Here is a 27,362-nt window from a genome sequence, read left to right as displayed (position 1 = left end):
TGAAAAAGGATCAATTCCGTCCTAAAGAAGAAAATGAAGATATTCTTGGTCCTGAAGTACCATATCTTAGTGCCATTGGAGTGCTAATGTATCTTGCTAATAATACGCGACCCGATATATCATTTGCTGTGAATTTACTAGCAAGATATAGTTCCTCTCCAACCAGAAGACATTGGAGTGGAATCAAACAAATCTTTTGATATCTTCATGGGACGGTTGATATGGGATTGTTTTATCCCTATGGATCCAAGTCACAACTAGTTGGCTATGCAGATGCCGGATACTTGTCTGATCTACATAAAGGGAGATCTCAAACAGGATATCTGTTTACATATGGTGGAACAGCTATATCATGGAGGTCCACGAAGCAGACGATTGCTGCAACCTCCTCTAATCATGCTGAAATACTTGCGATACATGAAGCTAGTCGCGAGTGTTTTTGGCTCAGGAGTTTGATTCAATATATTCTATCATCATGTGGACTGATTGATCATATGATAGCTCCAACTGTCCTGTTTGAAGATAATACAGCATGCATTGCTCAACTTAAGGGTGGATACATCAAAGGTGATAGAACAAAGCATATTTCTCCCAAATTCTTCTTCACTTATGACCTTCAAAATCAAGGGACAATTGATGTCCAATAGATCCGTTCAAGTGACAATCTGGCAGATTTATTCACAAAGTCACTCCCAAAATCCTCCTTTGAAAGTCTGGTACATGAGATTGGAATGCGCCGATTTCGAGACATTAAATAATGTCAGCAAGAGGGGGAGTCTGTACTCTTTTTTCCTTGGTCAAGTTTTTTTCCCATTGGGTTTTTCTTGACAAGGTTTTTAACGAGGCAGCCCCATAATTAAAGGATATTGTACTCTTTTTCCTTCACTAAGGTTTTTTTCCACTGGATTTTTCTTTAGTAAGGTTTTAACGAGGCAATAATCCTAAATGGGCATTCAAGGGGGAGTGTTATGATAACAACAAATTGAATGCCCATTTATGAGATTGGGCGGCTAACTTTTCCTAAACTGAAGGAATTGCTTTTCAAAACATATTAGTAGTTAATGAAGGTTGAAAATTAAGGCCTATCACCTGTATAAATAGGTGAAGCCTCGCTTCAGTTTATACAACAACAACAACTGAATATTATTCTCTCTCCCTTTATACATATAGCAATAATAAAAGCAAATGCTATTCTATTTCTCTTTACTCTTTATACTCCTTTCTATCTTTATATATATATTTATGCAATTCTCTCTCTCTTTACTTTTTATACTCCTTTCTATCTTTGTATATATATATACATTACAACATATAATATTATTATATATATATATATATATATATATATATATAAATTATTATTGAGTTAATTATTTTAATACTAAAGTCTTCTATTTATACATCTTTATTTTACAACAGTAAGAATATTTTTGTGATTTAGGGTTATTTACCGGTTTGATTTGATTTAGTTCAAGGGTTTTTTTTATAACAGAACCAAACATCGAACCAAATTAAAGATAAACCGCCATAAACTAATCGATCACGGATGAAAGTTCCATTTCTAATGAGTTGTTGCATAACAAAATTGGAATTACCTACACTTACTTAAATAGACTAACCTAACTTGATTTTAGTTGTTTTTAGCTCAAATGTATAGTTGTATATACACTTTTTTATTTTTAATATTGGATTAATAATTGTGTTTTTTTAAATTGTGATCTACTGTGATATTTTTCTAAAATGTGAGATGATTTAATATACGGAGTACAAATCGGACCGTCCGATTTTTAAGAGGTACAGAAATCGGACCGTCCGATTTCTGTACTCGAATCGTCCCATTTGTGTTGAAAAAATTAAAAAAATTTGGAGTACTGTACTCCAAATTTTTTTTAATTTTTTCAACACAAATCGTTGGGTCCGATTTGTGTATTCCAAACTTTTAAAATTTTTTAAACACAAATCGAATGTGTACCTCCCATAATTTTAAAAAACACCAAAATTATCATGTTAAAGTATAACATTCATTCTACTTCCATATCCAAATTTTTTAGTCGTTGTATATATATAATATATCTCTCACTTAAAATTGTATTACTCAATGAGAATCAGCCTTTCTCTTCATTTTCTTCCACATATTCAATAGGTCTCTTCCAATTATTTATATATGCTTGCAACAAACAACACATAACCTTGGCTATTTATTAGTTACTGAATTCTACCATAATTTTCTAGATCATAGATTTGAACTTTGTTCTTCCTATAGAAAGCCTTGATTTGTTATAATTATGGCATATACATAGATGTCCTATCATTTTAAAACTTTAGTGCGTCTGCATGTTTGTGTCCGTGTCCATTGTCAGTATGTGTTAGTGCTGACTGCTGATATGAGTGCTTCACAGGTTGAACATAACTAAAAAAAAAATGCATAATCATGAAGTGATACCTGGGGATTTACATGGAGCATACACATGCAGCCAGAGTTCTTTAGCCCTTTCATAACAATGCCCTGAAAATCAGTTGTCATCAAACTCAACGTGTAAACCATCTGTGACTCTAGAGAACCTTGTTTCTTCCATGAGGATACCTGTTGAATTTTTGAATAAAAACTACTCACGGTGCTAAGGATGAGAAGAAGCAGTGTCATTAATCTATACTACAATCAAAATTTACTAGATTAAAACCTTATCATAGAATATCTTGAGATATTTATCAAGTACAAACAATTATTTCAATAATCAAAAGGTCACAAATACTAACCCTACTATTAAACAGAGGTACCTTAGTCAATGAAATTAAAACTTTTCTAGACATGTTATTATTTTAAATAAATTCACAATCTTGTATAAGAAAATTATATGCTAAAATTACTAAAATAAAGGTCCCATTTCAATTTAACAACTGTCCTAGTACTTGTAGATCTCTGCAACAAATTGGAAAGGAAGGAAGTTTCCATAATAATGCATCAGCACTGCCAGCATTTGTGCAAAGGATACAATGAAGGTAGCATTTGGCTTCCCCATATAACTTGCATTATTGTTTAGGTTTGGTTTAGTAAAACTTTTATTTTTTAAAAATTATAGTTTCATAAATTAAATTAAAAATGACTTTTAAGTTTTAATAAGCATAAATAACAATAAGTATATTTGATAAAATAATTTTTAAAATTTAAAAATACTATAATAGATATTAATATAAGAATTAAATTAATGTATAATGTTTTATTAGATTTTTTAATTTTGATAAGTACAAGTCAATTTTAAAATGTTTCTTTTAGATATTTTTTAAAAGGGAAGTTCTATGATGGCATTGGTTTTGGTGGCTAAAGGTGGCATAAGTTTGACTAACAAATAAAATATTGACATATGGCAAAAAAATTAAATCTAAAACTAAAATGATTCTCTCTTTCTTATAATTTTTTAGAATTATTTTTATCAAAATAATTTCTTATAATTTTTTTGTAATTATAAAAATAATTTAAAGAATATTAAAATAATTTTTTAATTATGTTTTAATTATTATTTTATTATTATTTTTATTTTTAAAAAATAATTTCTTATAATTATTTTTACTAAAATAATTTTTTATAATTATTTTTATTTATTAATTATTATTATTATTATTTTTTTTTATCAAAATAAATTTTTTTATAATTATTTTTTTGTAATTTCGAAAAACTAAAACCAAAATAATATTCTTTCTCTTATCATTTTGGTGTTAGTTTTTCGAAATTACAAAAAAAATAATTATAAAAAATTATTTTTTAGAAATAAAAATAATTTAAAAATAATTTTAGTGTTATTTTTAGAAATTACTAAAAATAATAATAAAAAATAATTAAAAACTAAAAATAATTATAAAAAATTATTTTAGTAAAAATAATTATAAAAATTATTTTTTAAAAATAAAAATAATAATAATAAAATAATAATTATAAATATAATTATAAAATTAATTTGGCGTTATATTTTTGAAATTATTTTTTATAATTATAAAAATAATTATAGGAAATTATTTTGATAAAAATAATCATAAAGAATTACAAGAGAGAGAATCATTTTTATTATAGATTTAATTTTTTTGTCATATGTCAATATTTTATTTGTTGGTCAAACTTATGCCATCTTTAGCCACCAAAACCAATGCCACCATAGAACTTCCCTTTTTAAAACCATCCTAACTTTTAAAAACTGCAAACATAAATATATGAGTTTTTTTATTTACCAAATACAAAATAAGGTGTTTACTTTTAAAAAACACAAACATCTCTTCAAAAATTTTACCAAATCAAATTTGAGTACAATTGAAACTCAGAATAACAATAGTTGTGCTTGTCCAATATGATCAAGTACATGAAATGCATGAAGAATTAATATTAACTATATATATATATTGATCCAAAATCTCAACAAGCTCTAATTTTTCGCTCTGAGCTCACCAACCTCTATCTCTTCCAAATTTCTTAGGAGAGGCAATGCTTCAGAAGGTCAAGGTAGTTTTGACGTTAAACTAAGAATTTCAGTGTGAAAAATAAAGCTGGCCTTTGTCCAATTCTGAAACAATTTGTTTGTGCCATAGATGTTGATTAAATTTCTAAACCAAGTTATCATCTTATGGAGAGTTTAATTGGAATTTTGTTGCATTTACCCAATCTGTTTCGGACTACTAATTCTAAAATCTAAATCATCAGTTCATTTTTTGAGGACTCAACTTGCTCTTGCCACTAGTGTTAGGTTAGGTTAGTTAGTTATATAAACTAGCTTTGGTGAAGTCAGATAGCTTAGCTGTTCTGTTTTCCAGTTACCATTGGTGTATATCCCTTCAATCCTAGCTATGTATATCTCTTCAATTGAATTCAATTTCCATATTCAATCCTTCTGTGTATCCTGTAATTCTGCATTCTTTTCATTCATAGGCTTGGATCCTTCCGCACCAAGCACTACTAAATGTGGTTGAAGGCTTCATCCTTTTCTAATTGGTAAGTTATTTTTAATTGTACAATTTTTTTCCTTTCCACTATAAGTCATGGACAAATCAATGTAATTTTTAGCACTAACCATTCTAATTATGTGCTCAATTATTCAACAAAAATTAGATTCGGCCATAATAAATAAATAGTTTTATCGAACAAGCTCACTCTTTTAGTCGTAGAATTAAAAAAAAAAAAAAAAAAAAAAACTGATTTAAATCTCACTTGGTTAAATAACTCTGCAGCTGGACTCACCTGACTATCTTCTTGTTGTTCTTGGGGCATAGCAGAACATGTGAAAATGGCAGGAAGGCAGATGATGCCGAGATCCAAATCAAGAATCCTTCTCTTCTCACTCTCTCTCCTCGTCTTCTCTCTCCTTTTCTTCCTCTCCTCCTTCCAACAAGGCACCCGCCTTCCTCCCACCTCCCGCCACTCCCTCACCACCGCCACCACCGCCGAAACATCTTTCGTCGCCTCCCTCGACCACTTCCTCGCCAACAAATCCCCTTCCACTAAAGACGACACCGCTAGCCCCGATGCTGACATCACCCCCCTCGACGACGCCGCTTCCCGCTCCGAAGCGGATCGCCTCTACTCCGATCCCTACTACCCGGTCGGACTTCCACTTAGGGTTTACGTCTACGACATGCCGAAAAAGTTCACCTACGATCTTCTCTGGCTCTTCCAGAATACTTACAAAGACACCTCCAATCTCACCTCCAATGGCAGCCCCGTTCACCGTCTCATCGAACAGGTGAGGTAATCTCGAATTCAACAACGTTGTTATTGCCTCCGTTTTTTCCTTTTGTGATGTGTGGAAGTTTCTACTTGTGAATGCAGCATTCTATTGATTACTGGCTTTGGGCGGATCTGATTGCTCCTCCGTCGGAGAGGCTGTTGAGAAGTGTTGTTAGGGTCCACCGACAAGAGGAGGCTGATTTGTTCTACGTACCGTTCTTCACAACTATAAGCTTCTTCCTCATGGAGAAACAGCAATGCAAGGCGCTTTATAGGGTGTGAGTGCTCTTCCTGTCACTTTTTTGTTAACAGTTATATCAATAATTCGATATTAATAATAGTATTTAAGCTTCCTCTATGATATCAACATAAAGCATTGTAATATGGTCTAATCTGAACCATTTAGAAAGTGTCTCTTGTGTCTAATTTACTCTTGCCGCTGTGGTTGTAGGAGGCTTTGAAGTGGATGACTGATCAACCTGCATGGAAGCGCTCCGATGGAAGAGATCACATACTTCCTATTCATCATCCTTGGTCTTTTAAGTCTGTTCGCAGATACGTGAAGAATGCCATATGGCTGTTGCCAGATATGGATTCCACTGGGAACTGGTTTGTATTCTGAGTTGCATGCCTGCGATTTTGTGAATATAATGATAGTATATTATTAGTTGCTGAGCATGGCATCCAGTGATCATTTTTACATTTTGCAGGTACAAGCCAGGACAGGTTTATCTCGAGAAGGACCTGATCCTTCCTTATGTTCCCAATGTTGAATTGTGTGATGCCAGATGTCTGTCGGAAACGAATCCAAAGAGAAGCACACTACTTTTCTTTCGTGGCCGTCTCAAAAGAAATGCGGTAAGAATGTTTTGCAATTGCTGATTTTGATTGACTAACAGGTCAAAACTTCAAAGTGGAAGTACTAATACACTATATGTAAATGATGCCAGTTGAAGTCTATAGATATACCTTTGTTCTGTTAGAGTTGTAATTATTGTCAACACCAAAGAATATATATTTTATTTGCATAATTTTTATTATGTAATATTGGATATTTCATTGAACTGGTTAATTCTATTTCTATGATATAAATGAAGGCCTCGTATTGCTTAGGGTTTGTTTGTTTGTTGTATGTCTTTTTATAGTTTGTGGGGGCAGAGTTCCCTTATCACTTTCTTTCAATCTTAGTCATATGTGTCATTTAAACATTTTGAGGTTAAGCTACTTTGTGCCTTTCCCATTTCAGGGAGGAAAGATTCGCTCTAAACTTGGAGCTGAATTAAGTGGAGCTGATGATGTGGTTATACAGGAGGGAACAGCTGGAGAAGGAGGAAAAGAAGCAGCTCAAAATGGCATGCGCAAGTAATATAAGTTCAGCACTTGAATATATGCAACCGCGATATTTGATTTGTTGTAATTATCTGCTTGCCTTCCATATTATCAGGTCTCTATTTTGCTTAAGCCCAGCTGGTGACACTCCATCCTCTGCTAGATTATTTGATGCTATTGTTAGTGGATGCATTCCAGTTATAGTGAGTGACGAGCTGGAGCTTCCTTTTGAAGGAATACTTGATTACAGGAAGGTGTGTGTCTGTGTGCATTTTTTGAAGTAATTTGAAATGTTAAATTTGCAATAAAATTATTATGAAAGTTGTAGGCCAATCTTACAGCTTAGATAGCATTATTGTTGTAACTTTTTAACTGGATGCTTTGTGATCCATTTATAAATCTGTTGCATAGGGTGTTTACTGGAGCATATGGTTTCCTGATAGCTTTTAACATTATACTTCCGTACCAGATAATTAATATTGCCTACTTACATCAAGAGATTATTGTTGAGGAAAGAAATATCCAGATGGGAATATTGCCTTGAACCCTGGTCATTTTTCTTATTTCTTCCTGTGGTTTATGTTAAAAAGACCGATTTAGGCGGTAATCAAGGTGTGATTAGGTTAGGGTTATTCACTAGTTTTGTGTATCACTCCTTGAAATGGAGTACTGAATAGAATAAAAGATACACCGAGGGTGAGGAAAGGAACCCTAAATTTTCAGTTGGGTTTTCTGCTCCCATTGTGTCAAAGATAACAGATGCCCTGTGTTATACCCATCGGCATAACACTGAACAGAAACTAAAATCATAATCCAATCCCCAAGAGATTTTAGTGCAGGGAGGCACTTAAAGGTGCAAGCATTCTGTTGCAGCCAAGGGCACTAAAGAGTAGCACAGAATGCACGTTGTCTCAGGATTTTGCTCCTTCATTTTACCAAAACCTCTAAGCACACCTAATGGAAGCTGCTTTAGGTTCACCTAGTGCTTTTCAAATACACCATAAAGTTGTTCCATAGAGAAGTATATGTCTTGCCATGCAGACAATTGCCACTGTGATTTCTTGTGGATCTGGCTGCATTCTTGTATGCCAGCTTAACTGAATTGTAGCTTTATGTTTTATTTTTATTTTTTGGTGGAAAGTGCTAAGAGGTTGACATTTTTTGCCACACATGCAGATAGCCTTGTTTGTCTCTTCCGTTGATGCTGTGAAGCCAGGTTGGCTTCTAAACTTTTTGAAAGGCATTAGTGCTGCTCGTATAAAAGAAATGCAACAAAATCTTTCCAAGGTTTGTGTTCTGGGTTATGTACAGTCTTTTGCTGCTGAAACCCTGCAAGAACTTTCTACTAATCACCCTGCATATTTGTTATTTTTCTAAAATTGATATTTAGTTCATTGTCTTGCTTTCCTATTTGGCATTAATTGCTTTTATTTTGTTTTCCAGTACTCAAGGCATTTCCTGTATTCTAGTCCAGCTCAACCATTGGGTCCTGAAGACTTGGTTTGGAGAATGGTTTGTTACTTTCTGTTTTGTCATTTTCCGATATGCTTGACCCTTAGTATTCCTAGACTGCTTTTTTTAGGAACTGAATGGCATTGTTCTCCTTTAACTATGGCATTGTTCTGTTTATGATGATGCTACAGATGGCTGGGAAGGTGGTGAACATCAAGCTTCATTCCCGAAGATCACAACGTGTAGTTCAAGGGTCTAGAAATGTTTGCACTTGTGAATGCAGACCTGGCAACGTCACTAATACCATTTCAATTGTCTCCTGATTCCTTTTTTTCCTCCTTACATATGTAACACCTAAGCTTTTGTTTAATTTTTTTCGTGATTTTTTGCTACAATTTTTTAGGCTATTTTATTGTACTTACAACTTTTACTGCAGAAGAAGAATTTTTAATTTACTGAAACACTGAAACAAGATTTATTACGGCCAGCTTTGGTTTGAACTAAAACAGTTTATAAAGATTGTAATTGCCCTTCATCAACCAAGTTCATAGTGGTGGAAACATTAGTGGTAAATTTAAATTGATGGGAAAAATATGATTAAAAAAAAAAAGAACTGAAGGGGAAGAAAATGGTATGATTGGTAACTTAGCTTTTCTATTGACTATTGTCCCATGATTTACGTCTTTTATTGTTCCTCAAATTGGTGCACTGACAACTAAACTGTCTTGATGGAAAAAGGAAGTGGGGGTAACAACATCAAATTAAGACATCAAAATCGGCGAGATTGGTTCTGAATTGATAAAATATAAAATATTCATGCCATATGATGGAGCAACGGACATAAGGAACCATCGGAATAATATACACAGCATATTCCTTACACTGAGATCAGTTTAAAGTATTCAAGTTTTCCGTTAAATGGATCCCCATTCTGTTTCTAAAACAGCAATAAAGAGAGAAACTTTCTTTCTGTGGCGCCGGTCTTATCTTCAATTTCAAATATCCTTCATTTGAAAGCATTTACACAAATTGCTTCTTAGAGACAAATCACAAAATAATAACGATAGAAGATAGTGTAGTAATTACTAATTAGAAAAGAAAAGATTGGATCCCATAAGAAGAGAAGGCTATATAATATTGTATTATGATGTTACTAGGAGTTACTGGGCACGTCGCTTATTCTATGATTATGTTATGGGAGGGTGAGGATATTGTTTAAAGGTTGAATTAAAAAAGAAGAGAGTTGAATTATGAAGAATGGTTTATAGAGGAGACGGTGGTAGGCATGTTGAGATGTTCCAGCTTCGTCACAGCCGGCAACACTTTAACGTGTCACCAACAATTTTCATAATCATATACTATATAAACTCTTCTTATTGTCTCATTCATTAACCATGAATAAAATATAATAATCATCTTATATTGTCAAATCCCCTATATTTACTTGTTCAATGTCAAAATGTCTTCACAATCCCTCTCAGATTCCATTCTTTTATCCATAACTGAAAAAAGATAATAAATAAATAGAATTTGTTATTAAGCATATACAAATTTATTAAAATAGAATTGAGGATAAGGTGCAGGCAATGGCCTTCCAATTCCATCATCAACCTTCAAGGCTTCAACCCCACCTCTCTCAACTCAAATAAAATTAAAATACAAGATATGACATTTATTAAGAGAGAAGATATATTTAGTGTATCGATAATGTTAGAAAGACAATATCTAAAATTACTTTATATAACATCATATTTATAATTTCATACATATAATATTTATAATTATATATTTATTCAATCATTATTTTTAGCCTATACGTATATACACGTTTATTATCAAGAGAAGATATATTAGCATATATATGCATACGATTATGATATGAATATATGATAATGATGGGCGGGTAGTTCTTGTAGTTTAGTTGAGGACTAAGTACTTGTTGGTATCTCTGATTCTGAATAATAATGTGACAGTTGGAGACCATATATCTAACACTCTTTCAAGCTTTCCAACACACACTCTTCTCTTATAAGATCACACACCACACATCTCAGTTTCTTGTTCCTTCAACAAACAGGTAATACTTCTGCTTCTGCTTCTGCTTCATCACTTCATTGGCTCTTCCTTCTTTTTTCTACTTCAAGTAACATACTTTCTTCACTGGGTTTTACTTTTTATATATTTATTTCTTGCAAGTGTAAAGAGTACCTGATTGATTGCCGTGACTGGAGGCAAGAAAGTGGTGATATTAATATTATTAATGATAATGGGAATGGGGAAAGATTTTCTTTTTTCCTTTTTTTAATTATAGTGGAAATCTTATTGAATTATTGGTTTTGTGCTCTCTTTCTGCTTTCGTTTTTCCACTCTTTCTTCATAAAATAGTCCTCTGAGTTTGTTGGCTTGCTGAGAAATTGCAAGAGAAAGCGTTGGGATCTTATACTTGAGGTTTAGAGAACAAAATACTCATAAGCTGTGCCTGCATTTGTGTGCATTAGATTCAGTTGCATGTGAATATTTTGTTTTAAGGTTAGATTTTTTTATATTGCTCTATTTTCTTTGCTTTAACAGAATGATGTAGAGGAATCGCCACTTATATTTTGATTACTAGAATACAATAGAATTTTTCACATAATTTCAAAAAAGCTTGGAATGATTGACACTTAAATAATGCATCTTATTTTACAATGTATAATTTCACTATAATCTGTGTTTCTATTGAGTGGAATTTAGATACAATGCTGATAAAGAAAGATCTGATTTTTGCTAAATTTCTGAACTGGGACATTAGGTTCAATCTTTGTCTTCAAATATGGCGTCAAAACAATTTAAGGGTAGCAGATCATCTCTATCAGCAACTTCTGATGCACCTGAAAACCAGAAGCCTCCTTTACCTCCAACCATAACATTCGGCCGAAGAACTTCGTCGGGTCGCTACATCAGTTACTCTAGAGATGATCTTGACAGTGAGCTAGGAAGCAATGACTTCATGAATTACACAGTGCATTTGCCACCAACCCCAGATAACCAACCTATGGATCCATCAATCTCACAGAAAGTTGAGGAACAATATGTGTCGAATTCACTCTTCACAGGCGGATTCAACAGTGTGACACAAGCACATCTTATGGACAAGGTGATAGAGTCCGAAGCAAACCATCCACAGATGGCTGGTGCAAAAGGATCTTCATGTGCAATACCTGGTTGTGATGCTAAGGTGATGAGCTATAATACACAAAATAGTTACAATTTTACCCACATGCAAATATCTTCATCAAATATTCAATACTAGTATTTGTATTTGTGCTACATAGGTGATGAGGGATGAACGCGGTGTGGATATTCTTCCATGTGAGTGTGATTTCAAGATATGTAGAGACTGCTACATAGATGCAGTGAAAATAGGTGGTGGTATATGTCCAGGGTGCAAGGAACCATACAAGAACACAGAGCTAGATGAAGTGGCAGTGGATAATGGAAGGCCTCTTCCACTTCCACCGCCGAACCGGGTGTCTAAGATGGAGAGGAGATTGTCATTGATGAAGTCAACAAAGTCAGCTCTGATGAGAAGCCAAACTGGTGATTTTGATCACAACAGGTGGCTCTTTGAGACAACAGGTACCTATGGCTATGGCAATGCTATATGGCCAAAGGAAGGGAATTTCGGAAATGGAAATGGAGATGACAATAGTGTTGCTGATCCTTCTGAGTTGATGAACAGACCTTGGAGACCACTTACAAGGAAACTCAAGATACCTGCTGCTATTCTGAGTCCATATCGGTACAAATTCAATTCTGTCATTTTATTTGTTAACAAACATAAATGAACTTTTATGTTTTAATTTGTTTTTTTCCTATGTCATCTAACAAATTGCCATCTGCTGCATGGAATGTTGCAGTCTCATCATTTTTGTAAGATTGGCAGTGTTAGTACTATTCTTGATGTGGAGGGTGACACACCCAAATAAAGAGGCAATCTGGCTATGGGGAATGTCTGTGGTTTGTGAGATATGGTTTGCATTCTCTTGGCTCCTTGATCAATTGCCAAAGCTATGTCCAGTGAATCGTTCCACCGATCTTAATGTTCTTAAGGAAAAATTTGAAACACCAACTCCTGACAATCCTACTGGAAAATCTGATCTTCCAGGCATAGATATTTTTGTCTCTACTGCAGATCCTGAAAAAGAACCACCTCTTGTAACTGCAAACACCATCTTGTCTATTCTAGCTACTGATTACCCTGTTGAGAAGCTTTCTTGCTATGTTTCCGACGATGGTGGAGCTCTTCTAACTTTCGAGGCAATGGCTGAAGCTGCTAGCTTTGCTAATGTATGGGTTCCTTTCTGCCGGAAACATGACATTGAGCCGAGAAATCCTGAATCATATTTCAACTTGAAGAGAGACCCTTACAAGAACAAAGTCAGGCCGGATTTCGTGAAGGACCGTAGGCGTGTGAAGCGCGAGTATGATGAGTTCAAAGTTAGGATCAATGGCCTGCCTGACTCAATTCGTCGCCGGTCCGATGCATTTCATGCAAGGGAAGAAATCAAGGCCATGAAACTTCAGAGACAGAACAGGGAAGATGAACCTGTGGAGCCTGTAAAGATTCCAAAAGCAACATGGATGGCTGATGGAACTCACTGGCCAGGAACTTGGTTGAATTCTGCACCTGAACACTCCAGGGGTGACCATGCTGGTATAATTCAGGTACTATGTTGGGCCTAATGGAATTTATTTTCTCAGTTAAATTATTCTGCAAATCCTTATTGTTCGAATCAATATTTTGAGTCTCTGTATAAGGACTTGATTACAAATTTTTAGACTATAGGGGTCTAATTAAACATTAAGTAAAACTATAGCTAATGATGATAATTAATGAGTGATAACTAGTAATGCATGCTTGATGAATGTAATTAATTATGCAGATGATGTTGAAACCTCCAAGTGATGAACCTCTTCTAGGAACCAGTGATGATTCAAATCTCATTGACATGACCGACGTGGATATCCGTCTTCCCCTTCTTGTTTACGTTTCCAGAGAGAAACGTCCGGGCTATGATCACAACAAGAAAGCTGGAGCCATGAACGCCTTGGTTCGAGCCTCGGCAATCATGTCCAATGGACCTTTCATACTCAACCTTGACTGTGATCACTATGTCTATAACTCAAAGGCCATGAGGGAAGGTATGTGCTTCATGATGGATCGAGGAGGCGACCGCCTTTGCTACGTCCAGTTCCCACAACGGTTCGAGGGGATTGACCCCTCAGATAGATATGCGAATCACAATACTGTATTCTTTGATGTCAACATGAGAGCCCTTGATGGACTTCAAGGGCCAGTTTATGTAGGAACCGGTTGTCTATTCAGAAGGGTAGCCCTCTATGGTTTCGATCCACCTCGCTCCAAAGAACATAACTTGGGTTCAGGCTGCTGTAGTTGCTGCCTCGGCCGGAGGCAAAAGAAGAGCACCCCTGAAGAGAACAGAGCACTAAGAATGGGTGATTCTGATCATGAAGAAGAAATGAACCTTTCCTTGTTCCCAAAGAAATTTGGAAACTCAACTTTCCTCATTGATTCAATTCCAGTGGCAGAGTTCCAAGGCAGGCCACTTGCTGACCACCCTGCAGTCAAGAATGGCCGTCCTCCGGGTGCTCTCACTGTCCCCCGGGAGCTTCTCGACGCATCGACCGTCGCCGAGGCCATCAGTGTTATCTCCTGCTGGTATGAGGAGAAGACTGAATGGGGACACCGTGTAGGGTGGATCTACGGATCAGTGACTGAGGATGTTGTCACCGGCTATAGGATGCACAACAGAGGCTGGAAATCCGTTTACTGTGTGACGAAACGCGACGCATTCCGGGGAACTGCTCCGATCAACCTCACGGACAGACTCCATCAGGTTCTCCGGTGGGCTACTGGTTCAGTGGAAATATTCTTCTCAAGAAACAACGCCATTCTTGCAAGCTCAAGAATGAAGCTTCTTCAGCGAATTGCATACCTTAACGTCGGAATCTATCCCTTCACTTCCATATTCCTTATTGTCTACTGCTTTCTTCCGGCACTCTCCCTCTTCTCCGGCCAGTTCATCGTTCAAACCCTCAGCGTCACCTTCCTCGTTTATCTCTTAACAATCACGGTCACTTTATGCATGCTTGCAATTCTGGAGATCAAGTGGTCCGGCATTGAGCTAGAAGAATGGTGGCGAAACGAACAGTTCTGGCTAATCGGCGGAACAAGCGCCCACCTGGCGGCGGTTCTACAAGGCCTGCTAAAAGTGATAGCAGGAATAGAGATCTCATTCACATTAACCTCCAAGTCCGGCGGCGACGACGTAGACGACGAGTTTGCCGATCTATACATTGTGAAATGGACATCACTTATGTTGCCACCAATCACAATAATGATGGTGAACTTGATAGCAATAGCGGTTGGTGTAAGCAGGACTATTTACAGTGCGATACCTCAATGGAGCAAGTTGCTAGGTGGAGTTTTCTTCAGCTTTTGGGTGTTGACTCATTTATACCCTTTTGCAAAAGGGTTGATGGGAAGAAGAGGGAGAACACCTACCATTGTTTTTGTGTGGTCTGGTCTTATTGCTATCACAATTTCACTCCTTTGGGTCGCTATTAATCCACCTCAAGGTTCCAACCAAATTGGTGGTTCCTTTCAGTTCCCATAGCTACACATATACATTCTTTTTGTCACATCAATCTGTTCATTCTTTTTTCACACTTTGAATTGCTTCAAGTTCAACTACCCAATGGTGAATTAAAACAGTGGACAATAACCCACATTACTTACCTATCTGTGTGCTAGTGTGGACTTGAGTTTCTTTATGACTTGGCTGTTCATGCTTCCTTCAAATTCTATTGGCAACTTATTAGTATGCTTATATGCGTCTGCAGATTTTCATGTTTCCAATTCCACCCGTAAATGAGTTCATATATTTCTACCTATAAAACAAAACTAGGTAAGAAGTTAATTAATAAGTGCATCTTTCAATTCCAACCAAATTAAGTACTAAGTAGCACTTGGTTTTGATTTTTATAATATGAAGACCGTTAATCTACCAGTCCAGCCACATGCTTGAATCCCTTCATATGCTACCATCACCTAACAAACCAAATTACCAAAAACCCCTCCCCCTCTATGATGCCTTATATATTACAACGCAATTAATTTTTCTCCTTCATTAATTCTTCGTATCAACATATTACTCCTCAATTACCTTATTACCATTTTAATTAGAGTGTGTGTGATTCATTAAACAAAGATATTTGCTCGTACAAACGAAATAAGATTAACCCTAATGCCATGCCACCATCATCAGAAACAACTTATTCCATTGATGCACAAAAAACCAACTTCAACCAAACTTACCAAACTACCCACATATTCAGATCAAAATTACCAGACATACCCATCAACAATACTATTCCTCTCCACACTTATTGCTTTCAAAAGCTCCCCCAAGTCTTCCACCGCCCATGTCTCATCACGGGTGATGGCAAGACTTACACCTACGGTGATATCCACCGCGCTTCTAGAAGCTTTGCCGTGGGCCTCTTCAACCTTGGAATCCGCAAAGGTGATGTCATCATGATCCTACTCCCAAACTCTCCAGAATTCGTGTTCTCCTTTTGGGCTGCTTCTATGCTTGGTGCAGTTTCCACCACTGCCAACCCTTCTTACACCTCCGTTGAAATCACAAAGCAGCTCAAAGCCTCCAAGGCCAAAATCGTCATTACACGTTCCATGCACGTGCACAAGCTCAAACAAGAACAAGAAAACAGCTTTATAGTAATCACATACCATATACATTTTTGTGTCAAACATTGATATTTTTTAATTTACAGTTGTCTTATTTAGTTATAGTGTATCGTATTCCGTATTTATACTCGTATTTGTACACGTAGGTGATAACTGTAGACAATCCACCAGAGAAGTGCATGAGCTACTCGGTGGTTTCCAGCATGGAAGGGAAGCTGCCGGAGGTGGATATCGACCCTGACGACATGGTGGCACTGCCATTTTCCTCCGGCACGACGGGGCTGCCGAAGGGTGTGGTTCTGACACACAGAAGTCTGATAACAAACGTGGCTCAACAAGTTGAGGGAGAGAACCCTAACTTGCACCTGAAGGAAGAGGATGTAGTGCTTTGCGTTCTACCATTGTTTCACATTTACGCACTACACTCGGTGATGTTGTGCTCTATGAGAGTAGGGTGTAGGGTGTTGCTTATGGAGAAGTTTGAGATGAGGGTGATGTTGGAGCTTGTGGAAAAGCACAGGGTTTCGGTTTTGATGGCGGTACCGGCGTTGGTGGCAGCACTTTCAAAGAACCCGGCGGTGGAGGAGTATGACCTTAGGTCCATGCGGATGGTGATGTCGGGAGGTGCCCCACTTGCAGAGAATATTGAGGAGGCTTTTCATAGTAGATTGCCTCAAGCAATCCTTCGACAGGTACACAAATAATATCACACTCATATTATGGTGATATATTTTTCGGAAACCATGTATAAAGACTGTTAAAACATTTTTTTAAGGATGTTCTTCAAGAAAATGGATCCTTTTCAAGTTCTTTTATCACTTGACAAAATACAGTATCATCTCTTACTTTTGATTCAAAAAGTGGGGGCTAAAATTAAATAAAAAAAAAATAATGAATGATTAGATTAAATACTGAATACTATTCAATTTTTTTTTATTGGAGAGGATCCACTCTCTATTTTTTAATAGGTAAATTTAATATATATAATTGGTTAAATTATATTATTTTTTTCAAAATTAAGTTAAATAAATTAATTTAATTAAAAAAATAGTGGATCAAATTTTAAATTGATTTAAATTAATATTATTTTTTAAAAAATAGCTATAATATTTTTATTCTAAAAAATAATTAAAATATTTATATTATATATTAATTTTTTAAAAATCTTAAATTTTAGTCCTTTTTTTCTCTGTTATCGTAGGAATAGAATTTAGAGTTTTTAATATATATATATATATATAATAAGAATATTTTAGTTATTTTTCATAATAAGTATATTATAATTATTTTTAATACAAAATATTAATTTAAACTGATTCAAAATTAATTTATTAGTTTTTTGGCTAAATTGATTTGTCCGGTCTAATTTTAATAAAAATAATACAATTTAATTGATTATATATGTTAAATTTTAATTATTAAAAATATATTTTTGATATCTTTTTCTGAGTGACTCCCTTTAAAAAAATGTTTTTGAATTTTTTTATCAATAAAGAACTATTTTTTATAAGTATTGCAAAGAAAAATACATTATTAGAATATAAAAAAATATAATTTTAATTTTAACAATATTTAAATAATCATTATAATATAGACACCATAATATTAAGTAATTTAATTAAATGTGTAAAATTACCGATCAAAAAAATTTTAACCATTATTTTTATATAAAATAATCATTTCATAATTTATTATCATAAAATAAGATGCGACTCTTTTTCTAAATTATGATTATATCTTTACAGGCTTTAGGAATGACAGAATCAGGACCTGTAATATCGATGTCACTAAGTTTTGCAAAGAATCCAATGACAACCAAGTTAAGATCATGCGGTACTGTTATTAGAAATGCAGAGTTGAAGATCATTGATCTTTTGACAGGCTCTTCTCTCCCTTATAATACTTCGGGTGAGATTTGCATCCGAGGTCAACAAATTATGAAAGGTATATATATTACTATGGAAATTAATTCACGTATAGTTATCCTGTAAAATTAATAGTTGACAATTATTAAATAATTTGATATATTTGACTAAATTATCATCTAATAATTCTCAATTAACTATCTATTTTACATAAAGACAATTACATATAAATTTTTAACATGTATTATTGTTGTAAATATTACATTGTATATATCATAAAATTAGTCATTGAGAGGCTTTAAGTGCTCTCTTAGTTGATTTTGTATTTGATGTTACTTACAACTTATATTTGTAGTTATTCATATAAAAATGTCTTTAATAATTAAGATATAAATATGTATGGTACATTTTTAATTATACTTTTACCTAATTTAATTACAATAGATAGAAAAAAAAACACCAAACAACAATATTTGGATTTTGTTGTTAGAGAAACTTTTTGATAAAGCATGTTTTATATTATCTTTTTAATATGTTCTTAACTTCATTTTTTTGTTAATGTATGATACTTTATCATAAAATTATTATTAATGTAATATATTGTGTAGGATACTTGAATGATGAGAGGGCCACAGCAGAAGCTATTGATGAAGAGGGTTGGCTTCATACCGGTGATATTGGCTATGTAGATGATGATGATGAGATTTTCATTGTTGATAGACTCAAGGAACTCATCAAATTTAAAGGCTTCCAGGTATATATGTACATATTCTTAATTTAATTTGACTCTTACTTACACATTTTTATTACTGGATTTTCACCGTAAATATGTAAGATACTTAAATTCTTTTATTTTCAAAACAAATATAATACAATTGATTTAATTTCCAAAATATAATATAATGTGATTAAATTAATTGGCGATTTGATTTTGAGAACTAATGTAATTTTTAAATTATTTTTTTATTTTAAAAAAATAATTAATAATTAATATCATGATAATTATGCTTATTACTTTAATTTGATCATATACAATATTAGGTGGCTCCGGCAGAACTTGAAGGAATTCTCATGAGCCACCCTTCCATTAAAGACGCAGCTGTTGTCCCGTAATACATATATCTCTTTGAAATTAATTAAGCTAGCTATTAGCTACTAATAATAATAATTATTAATATTATTATTGAGTAATAATAAATAATTAAATGGTTTGTTGCACACACATGCATATATAGGCAAAAAGATGATGTAGCTGGTGAAGTTCCAGTTGCTTTTGTGGTGAGGTCATCAAATGATCCTATTACTGAAGATGCTGTCAAGGAATTTATAGCTAAACAGGTAAATTATTTATACTTAATTAATTTAATTGTATTTGATAAGAAGATAATTAATTAATAAGACAATGCATGACATTTTTTAATTTAATTTGTTGTGAACAGGTAGTATTTTACAAGAGACTACATAGAATAATTTTTATTGACGCAATCCCAAAATCTTCAATCGGCAAGATATTAAGAAAAGAACTCAAAGCAACTCTATCTAATTAGTTATTTGGCTTCATTTGTGTTTTTTTTTTTTAGATAAAAGTAGTATTTTATTGAATGGAAGAATGATGATGATGATGATTCATATATTTGTATTCTTTATAATAGATTCAACATTATATATATATATGATTATTTTAAATCAATTTAAGTCCAATAATCAATTTACTTTTTGTTTAAATAAATATTAAAATTTAAATTTTATCTAGTTTACATAATAATTTATTGATCAAAGATAAATTTTTAAATAATGTTAAAATGTTATTTGCTATTATTGATCCACCTCCACGTTCCAACCAAGTTGGTGGTTCATTCAGTTTCCATAGCTACCTATACAGAGACGAATTCAAAAATTTTAATATGGAGGACCGAATTTTAGATAATTTTTTTTTATTTTTTAAAAATAATTAACATATAGTTATTAGAGTTAGTTTTTTAAAAGATTTATCAATATATATAGATATATATAATTTTTTTTTATAATTTTATTTTTAATATGATAATTACATAAAAAATATAACAATATCAATAGTGCATTATAAAATTATAAAATACCAATAATTTATAGTGTATTTATTAGTTAAAAATTATCACATATCTTATTAATTAAAATTAATTCTCTTAAAAATTTAAAAATAAATTATTAATTATTAATTATTTAAAAGACACAGTACCCTTATAAAATACAAGATATAAGATATTTTTATAAATTTTTTTTTTAACAATGTAAATTTAAAAAAAATAAATATTTTTACAAAAAATAATTTTTAAAATACATAATGTAATTACCAAAATATAACTATGTAAATTATTATTAATATAATAATATAAATATTAAATATATTAATATAAAAATAAATATAAAAATTATTATATAAAAACTAATTTAAAAATATAAAAATTTAAAAATATAATATTAAATTAATTAAATAAAAAATATTAATAAATTAAATAATTAAAATATAAATTTATTATATAATAAAAAATAATATTTATAAAATTATTAAATTATATAATATTTTTTATTTTTTAAACACATATCTCATATATAAATATAAATATAAATTCTTAAAATTTGGGGGAAGGGGGGAGCCAATTTCTTGCCCCTCTAGGTCCGTCCTGTACATATACATTCTTTCTCACATCAATCTCTTCATTTTTTTCCATTTTGAATTATTTCAATTACTAAATATCTATTGGCTATGCATCCTTTCCTTCCTTCAAATGCCATTGGCAACTTCTCCTACATCACAAAATTACCGTCCTTCTATTTATTCATTTATAATATATTAAAAGAAAATTTTTAAAATTTTAAAATTATCTTTAAATATTTAAAATCTCTTTATTTTGTCATAGAAATTCAAATTCCTTTTTCGATAGTATAACCTTCTATTTTTATATTATATTATATTATTTTGTTATTCTCATATTCTCTTAATATTTATTTCTTTTTAAATTTTCTTAATATTATTTCATTTTAATTATAATTGGTTTATAAATTTATTTCATTCTCTTGTATAAAGTTCATGTTTTTTTTATTTTAAATTTTTCTTTAAAAAATTATTATTTAATTTTATCTTTTTTATATTTTTATTCTTTATTTGTATACTGGTTGTTTTATATACTTCAATGTTGTTGTCAAGGTCTCCCTCACTTTAATGGCACCGCTATGAGCAATCAATGAGTTCTCGTAGTTTAGAACTCTCTTTTGGACTTTGAAATTCAATTCAAATTAAAAATATATATATTAAAATCATTAATTCTAAACTAATTTTTGGAAATTTCCAGCTTAAACCGGTTATTTAGCTCAAACTCGGGTTTTGGCTAAATTCAGTTTCCCGGCACTAATTTAATAAACTAACTATCCCGATAGGAGTGTTTATGGATAGGATCGTATCTGCATATCTGTAGTAAATATTTGCATCCGATCCGAAAATTGCGGATACGATCGAATCCGCATATTGATCGGATCCGATCCGTACCTTTCGCACTCTTTATGGATCGGATCGCGGATATCTACTCTACATCCGCATATCCGATCCACGAATCCGCAGATCCGCACAATAATAATTAAAAATAAATAAATATATATATTTGGTATTATATTTATTTGTTTGTATGTTTTAGTTAGTAATTATTATTCATATATTGTATTATTTTATTTTTGTTATTTAGAAAAAATTTGATTAAAAATATTTTAGGAATAAATAAGTTTAAAAATGTGAAAGAAATATTTTTATTGAATTTTTTATATAGAAATATGATCAAAAAGAGAAGATTTAATTATGCAGATATATCCAATATTCCTGTGCAGATCGGATCAGATTTGGCACTAAAAAATGCAACGCAGATATCATATCCGCCGATAAAAATTATACGGATCAAATCGAATTTTCAACCATATCCAATTAGATCCGATCTGCGTACACTCCTAGTTCCCATATCATAACACAACATGTGACATTTAATATATTTTTATCATTATTGGAGTAGCCGCTATTTTTCATATATTTGTATCATAGGCTGTGCTCATTATTCTACGACGTTATCAAGTCAAAGAAGCAAGATTTTATTTATTTTTTTTTTCTAGAAGGAGATCAGACTAAGCTGAATCTTTACGTATAAATATAAATACTCTATTTTGAGTATTTTCACGTATAAATATAGGCGGCTGGCTACATTATAGGGATAGCTACGCGTGCGTTAAGGTTTTTAATTTTTTACTACATACATTAAGTTATTTACGCGTGGTTAACTGGTTAAGTGGTTTAGTGTATTGATAAAAAATATATATTTTTATTTTTAGTGTTAATAACTATACCATGTGTATATAAAAATAGTTATTAAATTAATTATTTATATAAAATAATTATTGAAATACACATTAAAAATATATGAAATAAGACATATATTTATACACAAATGTATAAAAAATTTGGTTACACATAATATTTTATAGTTTTAAATGGTTAGATTATAATTTTCAAAACTTATTATTTAAACACTCTTTACTAAATAGGTAGTATTGTATTTCTTGTTAATTAAAGAAATTTTAATTTTTTATTTGTTATATTTTATTTCAATAATTTAAATTTAGAATTTAAAATTTAGAATTTAGAATTTAATATATTTTATATTTTATATTTTTAGAGAAAATTTTACTCCCCTCTTCTGCGAGATACTAAAATAACACTCTTTTCTCTTTTATTTTATAAATGTACATTCCCCTCCTTTTTAACTTTTAAAAAATCTCCTCTTTAATTCATTTTAAATTTTTTGTGTTAACTAATGTTAACTTTATCCATTTTTTAAGAAAAAATACCCATTAAAAAAAAATTATTTTTTATCATTAAATTTTACTTACCAAAATACCCTTTAATAAATTATTCTTTTATTGATTAAATTGTATTTTTACCAAAATATTTTTTAAAAAATTAATAATTAAATTATTTTTTTCTAAGATACCTACCCTTCAATAATTTTTAATTATTAAATTATGATTTTACTAAAATTTTTGTTAACAATTATTTTTATATTTACTATTAATTTTTTTATATCAATATATATTCTTTTAACATTAAATAAAAAATCTTACCACTCTTAATATGTATAACAATTAACATATATTGATATATTGAAAAATAATCTTACTAAAATTTTTTATTTAATGTTAAAATAATATATATAGATATAGAAAAATTAATAGTAAAATATAAACAAATTGTTAACAAAAATTTTGATAAAATTATAATTTAATAATTAAAAAATTATTGAGGGGTATTTTAGAAAAAAATTATATAATTATTAATTTTTTTTAAAAATATAATTTAATCAATAAAAAATAATTTATTAAAGAATATTTTAGTAAGCAAAATTTAATGATAAAAAATAAAATTTTTGTTAATGGATATTTTTTTAAAAAAATAATTGTTTTTTCTTAAAAAATGGATAAAGTTTAGTTAACACAAAAAGTTTAAAATGGATTAAAGAGGAGGTTTTTTAAAAGTTAGAATGGATGGGAATGTACATTTATAAAATAGAAGGGAAGGGAGTAGGGCTGGAAGTGAGTCAAGCCAGCTCGATCTCGACTCGTTAACAGCTCGATAAGCTAAGCTCGTGAGCTGGTGAGCCAAGCTTGAGCCTAAAATTGAGCTCATAAATTAAATGAGCCGAGCTTGAGCTTGGATAAGCTCAGCTCATTAGCTCGTGAGTTGGCTCGATTATATATATATATTATAACAATCTTAATTATTTAATATTTATATTTATTTTTACATATAATTTTAATAAAGGACATAAATAAAAAATTTATAATTTATTGATAGATAAACAATATATAAAATTGATCTTTTTAAATATTTTTAAAAATATATAAGTTATAATTTATTGATATAAAATTATAGATTATGTATTTATGTTTCTCTTATTTGAGCCAGCTCGTGAGCTCGAGCCAGCTCGTGAGCTTTTGGTGAGCCGAGTTTGAGCTTAAGAAATAAACTCGATTGTTAATGAGCCGAGCCGTGAGCCAAGCTCAATTTTCGTGAGCCGAGCTTGAGCTTGGTCTAGCTCGGCTCAGTTCGGCTCACTTCCAGCCCTAGAAGGGAGTGTCATTTTAATATCTCAAAAAAGGGGAGTGGAATTTTCTCATATTTTTAATAACAAATTAATTTTTAAAAAATACTGTAATTTAACTCTTTTTTTAGCGTATTAACATTCATCGTTTTCTAAAATACATATGAAGATACTTTTTAAATTTATTAATATAGAATTTTTCTAGTTATATACAAATTTTTCTTATACTTAAAATAATATTTAAGGAATAAGGAATATTCATACTGCATGAAGCATGTGTAAGACTTCAAAGTCAATGATGTAACTTTCTACAATATATCTAAAGGATACAATGTACTGTTGTTATTCATATACTTTAGGAAGAAGATGTTCGTATATATGCTGGTGTCTTTGAAATATGATATTCCAATAATTTTAACCATTTAGATATAATAATAAAAAAATATAAAGTTTAGATTCGACGAATGAAACACACATGATGACATGAACATGAAGGCTGAGCGGTGAACATGCAATCGATTTTTTCTTTAACAAGTTTTTTATGATTAAAGTTGTCAGCTTGTCTTTGTTGGTAAATTTTAAAAGCCATTTTTTTCAATAGCCATATGTGATATGTCTTGGCTGAACTGCACTAGATAGTATTATTTTTTTTTTCTTTTTTTTTGATCAAGTCTCACAACAATAACTATGGATTTTTTATTTTAATAAAGAGGTCGCTACACATACAAGTTTTTTTGGCTTACAAGTTGGCACAAGTCCAACAAAACACACGCATTACACTCTCACATTCAAAAGTAAATAAACGCACGTTATTCAACCACTTCTTGTTTCTAAAGCGCGCTACTCATCATGCATTATGAATGACTCTTCTTCTTCTTTTTCCATGAAAACCATTTTCTTGCCAAATTTGAAGATACTGGAACTTCAGAAATATACCCAAACGATTACAGAAATACACCCAAACGATTACAAAACTACACCCAAAGAATTTAAGAAATACACCCAAAATTCATTAAAGTATACTTTAGGCATAATTCAGAACTCTTTCTCTTTCTCCTCCTCATCTTCTGCTGTTTTCTTCTTCTTCAAAAATGATTTCAGAACTTGATGTCAAAAAACAATGGAAATCGAGAATAACGAAAAAAGAAAAGAGAGAAGCACGTAAATGAAGAAGAAGAAGAGGAAGAGGAAGAAGAACGTGCAGCAAGAAGAAGAAGAAGGAGAAAGAGAAGGCAAGAAACGAAAGAAAAGAAGAGGAAGAGGAAGAAGAACGTGCAGCAAGAAGAAGAAGGTGCAGTGAAAACGTGCAGTAACAGTTCGAAGCGCGTTAATATGAATGACTTGTAAAGACTTGTATAAAAAAACGTTTGTATGTGGAGAATTATTCTTTAATAAATAAATTAATTATAATAATTACTGAAATAAATAATTTAAAACATATTTACTAAAATAAATATTATTCTCTTATCTCGTTCATACCGTAAACAAGATAATTTTGCACGTATTTCTGTTTACACCGTAAACGAAATACATGTATTTATAAATAATTAAATATAATTTTTGAAAATAATAAAAAATATTAATAATTTAAATTGGATCAAACTCTTAAAAATGAAAGTTTTAAATAATAGAAATAGTCCATTTTAAATAGGGGTGGCAAAACAGGTCAAACCGTCGGGTCGATCCGCTAAATCCGCTAAAAAAGGCGGGTCGAGTTAGGATTTGAAGCCCGCTAAATTAAAAAAATCCGCCAAATCCGCACCGCCAAATTGGAGGGTTTTGGCGGGGCGGGGCCGAAGATTTTAATTTTTTATTTTTTATTAAATAAAAGAGTGATTATTATTATAAAATTAATAATTATAGAATTTTTAAATTTTTTTTTATTTTTTGTTTTTATTCTTCTTATAGTTATTAACTTTATTTATTTTATTTTACAATTTCGTATATATACTCAAATTATGAGACTTATTTTTTAAAATAAAGATGATTCTATTAACAAATATTATTTTGAACAATTTTATTGAAATTAAAAATTTTAAAAAAAATAATAAAAAAATTATATTATAATTTGACTATTTTTATTGTATTTAATTTTTTAATTATTATTTTTTGGTTAATTTTAATGAATTTAATTTTTCAAAAAAAAAAGTCAAGCGGGCTAGCCCACCAATTCGTCATAAAGCGGGACGGGCTAGCATTTTGAACCCATTTTAATTGGCGAGACAGACCAGTCCGTCCTATTTATGGGGCAGGCCTGCCTAGGCGGGGTGGGACGGGCCGGCCCGCTTTACCACCCCTAATTTTAAATAACAGTGATTGACTCTTGTTTATTAATGGAAATCATCCAACCAATCAATCAATCTTCATTGAGTTCTTTTTGGACAAGATTATTTATATTATATTTTAAATTTGTATGTACTTCCATGCAATAAATGAAACTTTTAAATATTTCCATACAACAAATAAAATTTTAAATTTTTATATACACAGTCAATGGATAGAAGTAAGTGAATGGAAGAAGCAATAGTATTAGCAATGGGTAATTAGAAAAGAGATAACTATATTAACAGTGGACAATTTTCTTAGTAACTAATAGTGGGCAGGTTAACGGTTAGGAAAGTAAACGTGTTAATGTGCTTATTTTAAGACTATTTATCTTCTCTTTTCTATTATTTGAAACATTTCATTTTTAAGAGTTTTGTCCAATTTAAATCATTAATATTTTTTATTATTCTTAAAAATTATATTTAATTATTTATAAATACATATACTCGTTTACAATATAAACGAGATAACATGTATCTCGTTTACATACTATAAACAAGATAAGAGGGGATATTTATATCGATAAATATTTTTTAAATTATTTATTTCAACAATTATTATAATTAATTTGTTTATTAAAATAAAAAATCCCAATAATCATGCAATTTATATAAAAAATTTAGTTATTATGTATAAAAATATCATTTGATTTTCATAAAAATTTTTATTATAGTACTATAAAATAATTAATTATTTTAATATTTTAATTATAGTACTATAAAATAATTAATTATTTAAATACTTTAAATTAAGTGCAATGGGATTCTTCTTTTAATAATGATTAATAATTATCTAAA

The 27,362-nt window shown here is 31.2% G+C and overlaps 3 protein-coding genes across 4 annotated transcripts; all 3 read left to right on the top strand.

Moving 5' to 3' along the window:
• The first annotated feature begins 5,135 nt into the window (after nt 1-5,135).
• Nucleotides 5,136-9,023, top strand: LOC112737233 (probable arabinosyltransferase ARAD1). Its single transcript, XM_025787036.2, has 9 exons — nt 5,136-5,723; nt 5,810-5,983; nt 6,159-6,316; nt 6,418-6,565; nt 6,954-7,069; nt 7,152-7,290; nt 8,213-8,323; nt 8,480-8,548; nt 8,680-9,023. Exons 1-9 carry the CDS (start codon nt 5,268-5,270, stop codon nt 8,809-8,811), a joined length of 1,503 nt encoding a protein of 500 aa, XP_025642821.1. The 5' UTR covers nt 5,136-5,267; the 3' UTR covers nt 8,812-9,023.
• A 1,353-nt stretch (nt 9,024-10,376) lies between these two features.
• On the top strand, nt 10,377-15,387 carry LOC112737231 (cellulose synthase-like protein D3). 2 transcript variants are annotated; one of them, XM_025787033.3, is made up of 5 exons: nt 10,377-10,565; nt 11,280-11,705; nt 11,803-12,269; nt 12,388-13,195; nt 13,414-15,387. In XM_025787033.3, exons 2-5 carry the CDS (start codon nt 11,301-11,303, stop codon nt 15,166-15,168), a joined length of 3,435 nt encoding a protein of 1,144 aa, XP_025642818.1. In that variant the 5' UTR covers nt 10,377-10,565; nt 11,280-11,300; the 3' UTR covers nt 15,169-15,387. The 2 variants fall into 2 exon arrangements, with proteins under 2 accessions (XP_025642818.1, XP_072067353.1); XM_072211252.1 differs by lacking the exon at nt 10,377-10,565 and adding an exon at nt 10,613-11,017.
• Nucleotides 15,388-15,701: 314 nt separating this feature from the next.
• Nucleotides 15,702-19,876, top strand: LOC112737232 (4-coumarate--CoA ligase 2-like). The gene is made up of 7 exons (XM_025787035.3): nt 15,702-16,289; nt 16,406-16,951; nt 18,005-18,203; nt 18,733-18,878; nt 19,166-19,233; nt 19,360-19,462; nt 19,564-19,876. The coding sequence occupies exons 1-7, from the start codon at nt 15,804-15,806 to the stop codon at nt 19,669-19,671; spliced, it is 1,656 nt and encodes a 551-aa protein (XP_025642820.1). The 5' UTR covers nt 15,702-15,803; the 3' UTR covers nt 19,672-19,876.
• The last annotated feature ends 7,486 nt before the right edge of the window (nt 19,877-27,362 follow it).

The sequence above is a fragment of the Arachis hypogaea genome, chromosome 13 (genome assembly GCF_003086295.3).
Source record: "Arachis hypogaea cultivar Tifrunner chromosome 13, arahy.Tifrunner.gnm2.J5K5, whole genome shotgun sequence".
Taxonomy (NCBI): Eukaryota; Viridiplantae; Streptophyta; class Magnoliopsida; order Fabales; family Fabaceae; genus Arachis; species Arachis hypogaea.
The sequence above is the reverse complement of the archived record's forward strand: the minus strand, read 5'-3'. Positions and strand labels throughout refer to the sequence as shown.

Bases quoted from the DNA above. Each gene is read 5' to 3' on its own strand.
- LOC112737232 (XM_025787035.3), top strand. From the start codon at position 15,804: ATGCCACCATCATCAGAAACAACTTATTCCATTGATGCACAAAAAACC. The intron at 18,879-19,165 runs GTATATATGTAC...ATACAATATTAG, and splicing joins TCAAATTTAAAGGCTTCCAG to GTGGCTCCGGCAGAACTTGA. The intron at 19,463-19,563 runs GTAAATTATTTA...TGTTGTGAACAG, and splicing joins AGGAATTTATAGCTAAACAG to GTAGTATTTTACAAGAGACT.
- LOC112737233 (XM_025787036.2), top strand. From the start codon at position 5,268: ATGGCAGGAAGGCAGATGATGCCGAGATCCAAATCAAGAATCCTTCTC. The intron at 5,724-5,809 runs GTGAGGTAATCT...TTGTGAATGCAG, and splicing joins TTCACCGTCTCATCGAACAG to CATTCTATTGATTACTGGCT. The intron at 6,317-6,417 runs GTTTGTATTCTG...TACATTTTGCAG, and splicing joins ATGGATTCCACTGGGAACTG to GTACAAGCCAGGACAGGTTT.
- LOC112737231 (XM_025787033.3), top strand. From the start codon at position 11,301: ATGGCGTCAAAACAATTTAAGGGTAGCAGATCATCTCTATCAGCAACT. The intron at 11,706-11,802 runs GTGATGAGCTAT...TGTGCTACATAG, and splicing joins TACCTGGTTGTGATGCTAAG to GTGATGAGGGATGAACGCGG. The intron at 13,196-13,413 runs GTACTATGTTGG...TTAATTATGCAG, and splicing joins ACCATGCTGGTATAATTCAG to ATGATGTTGAAACCTCCAAG.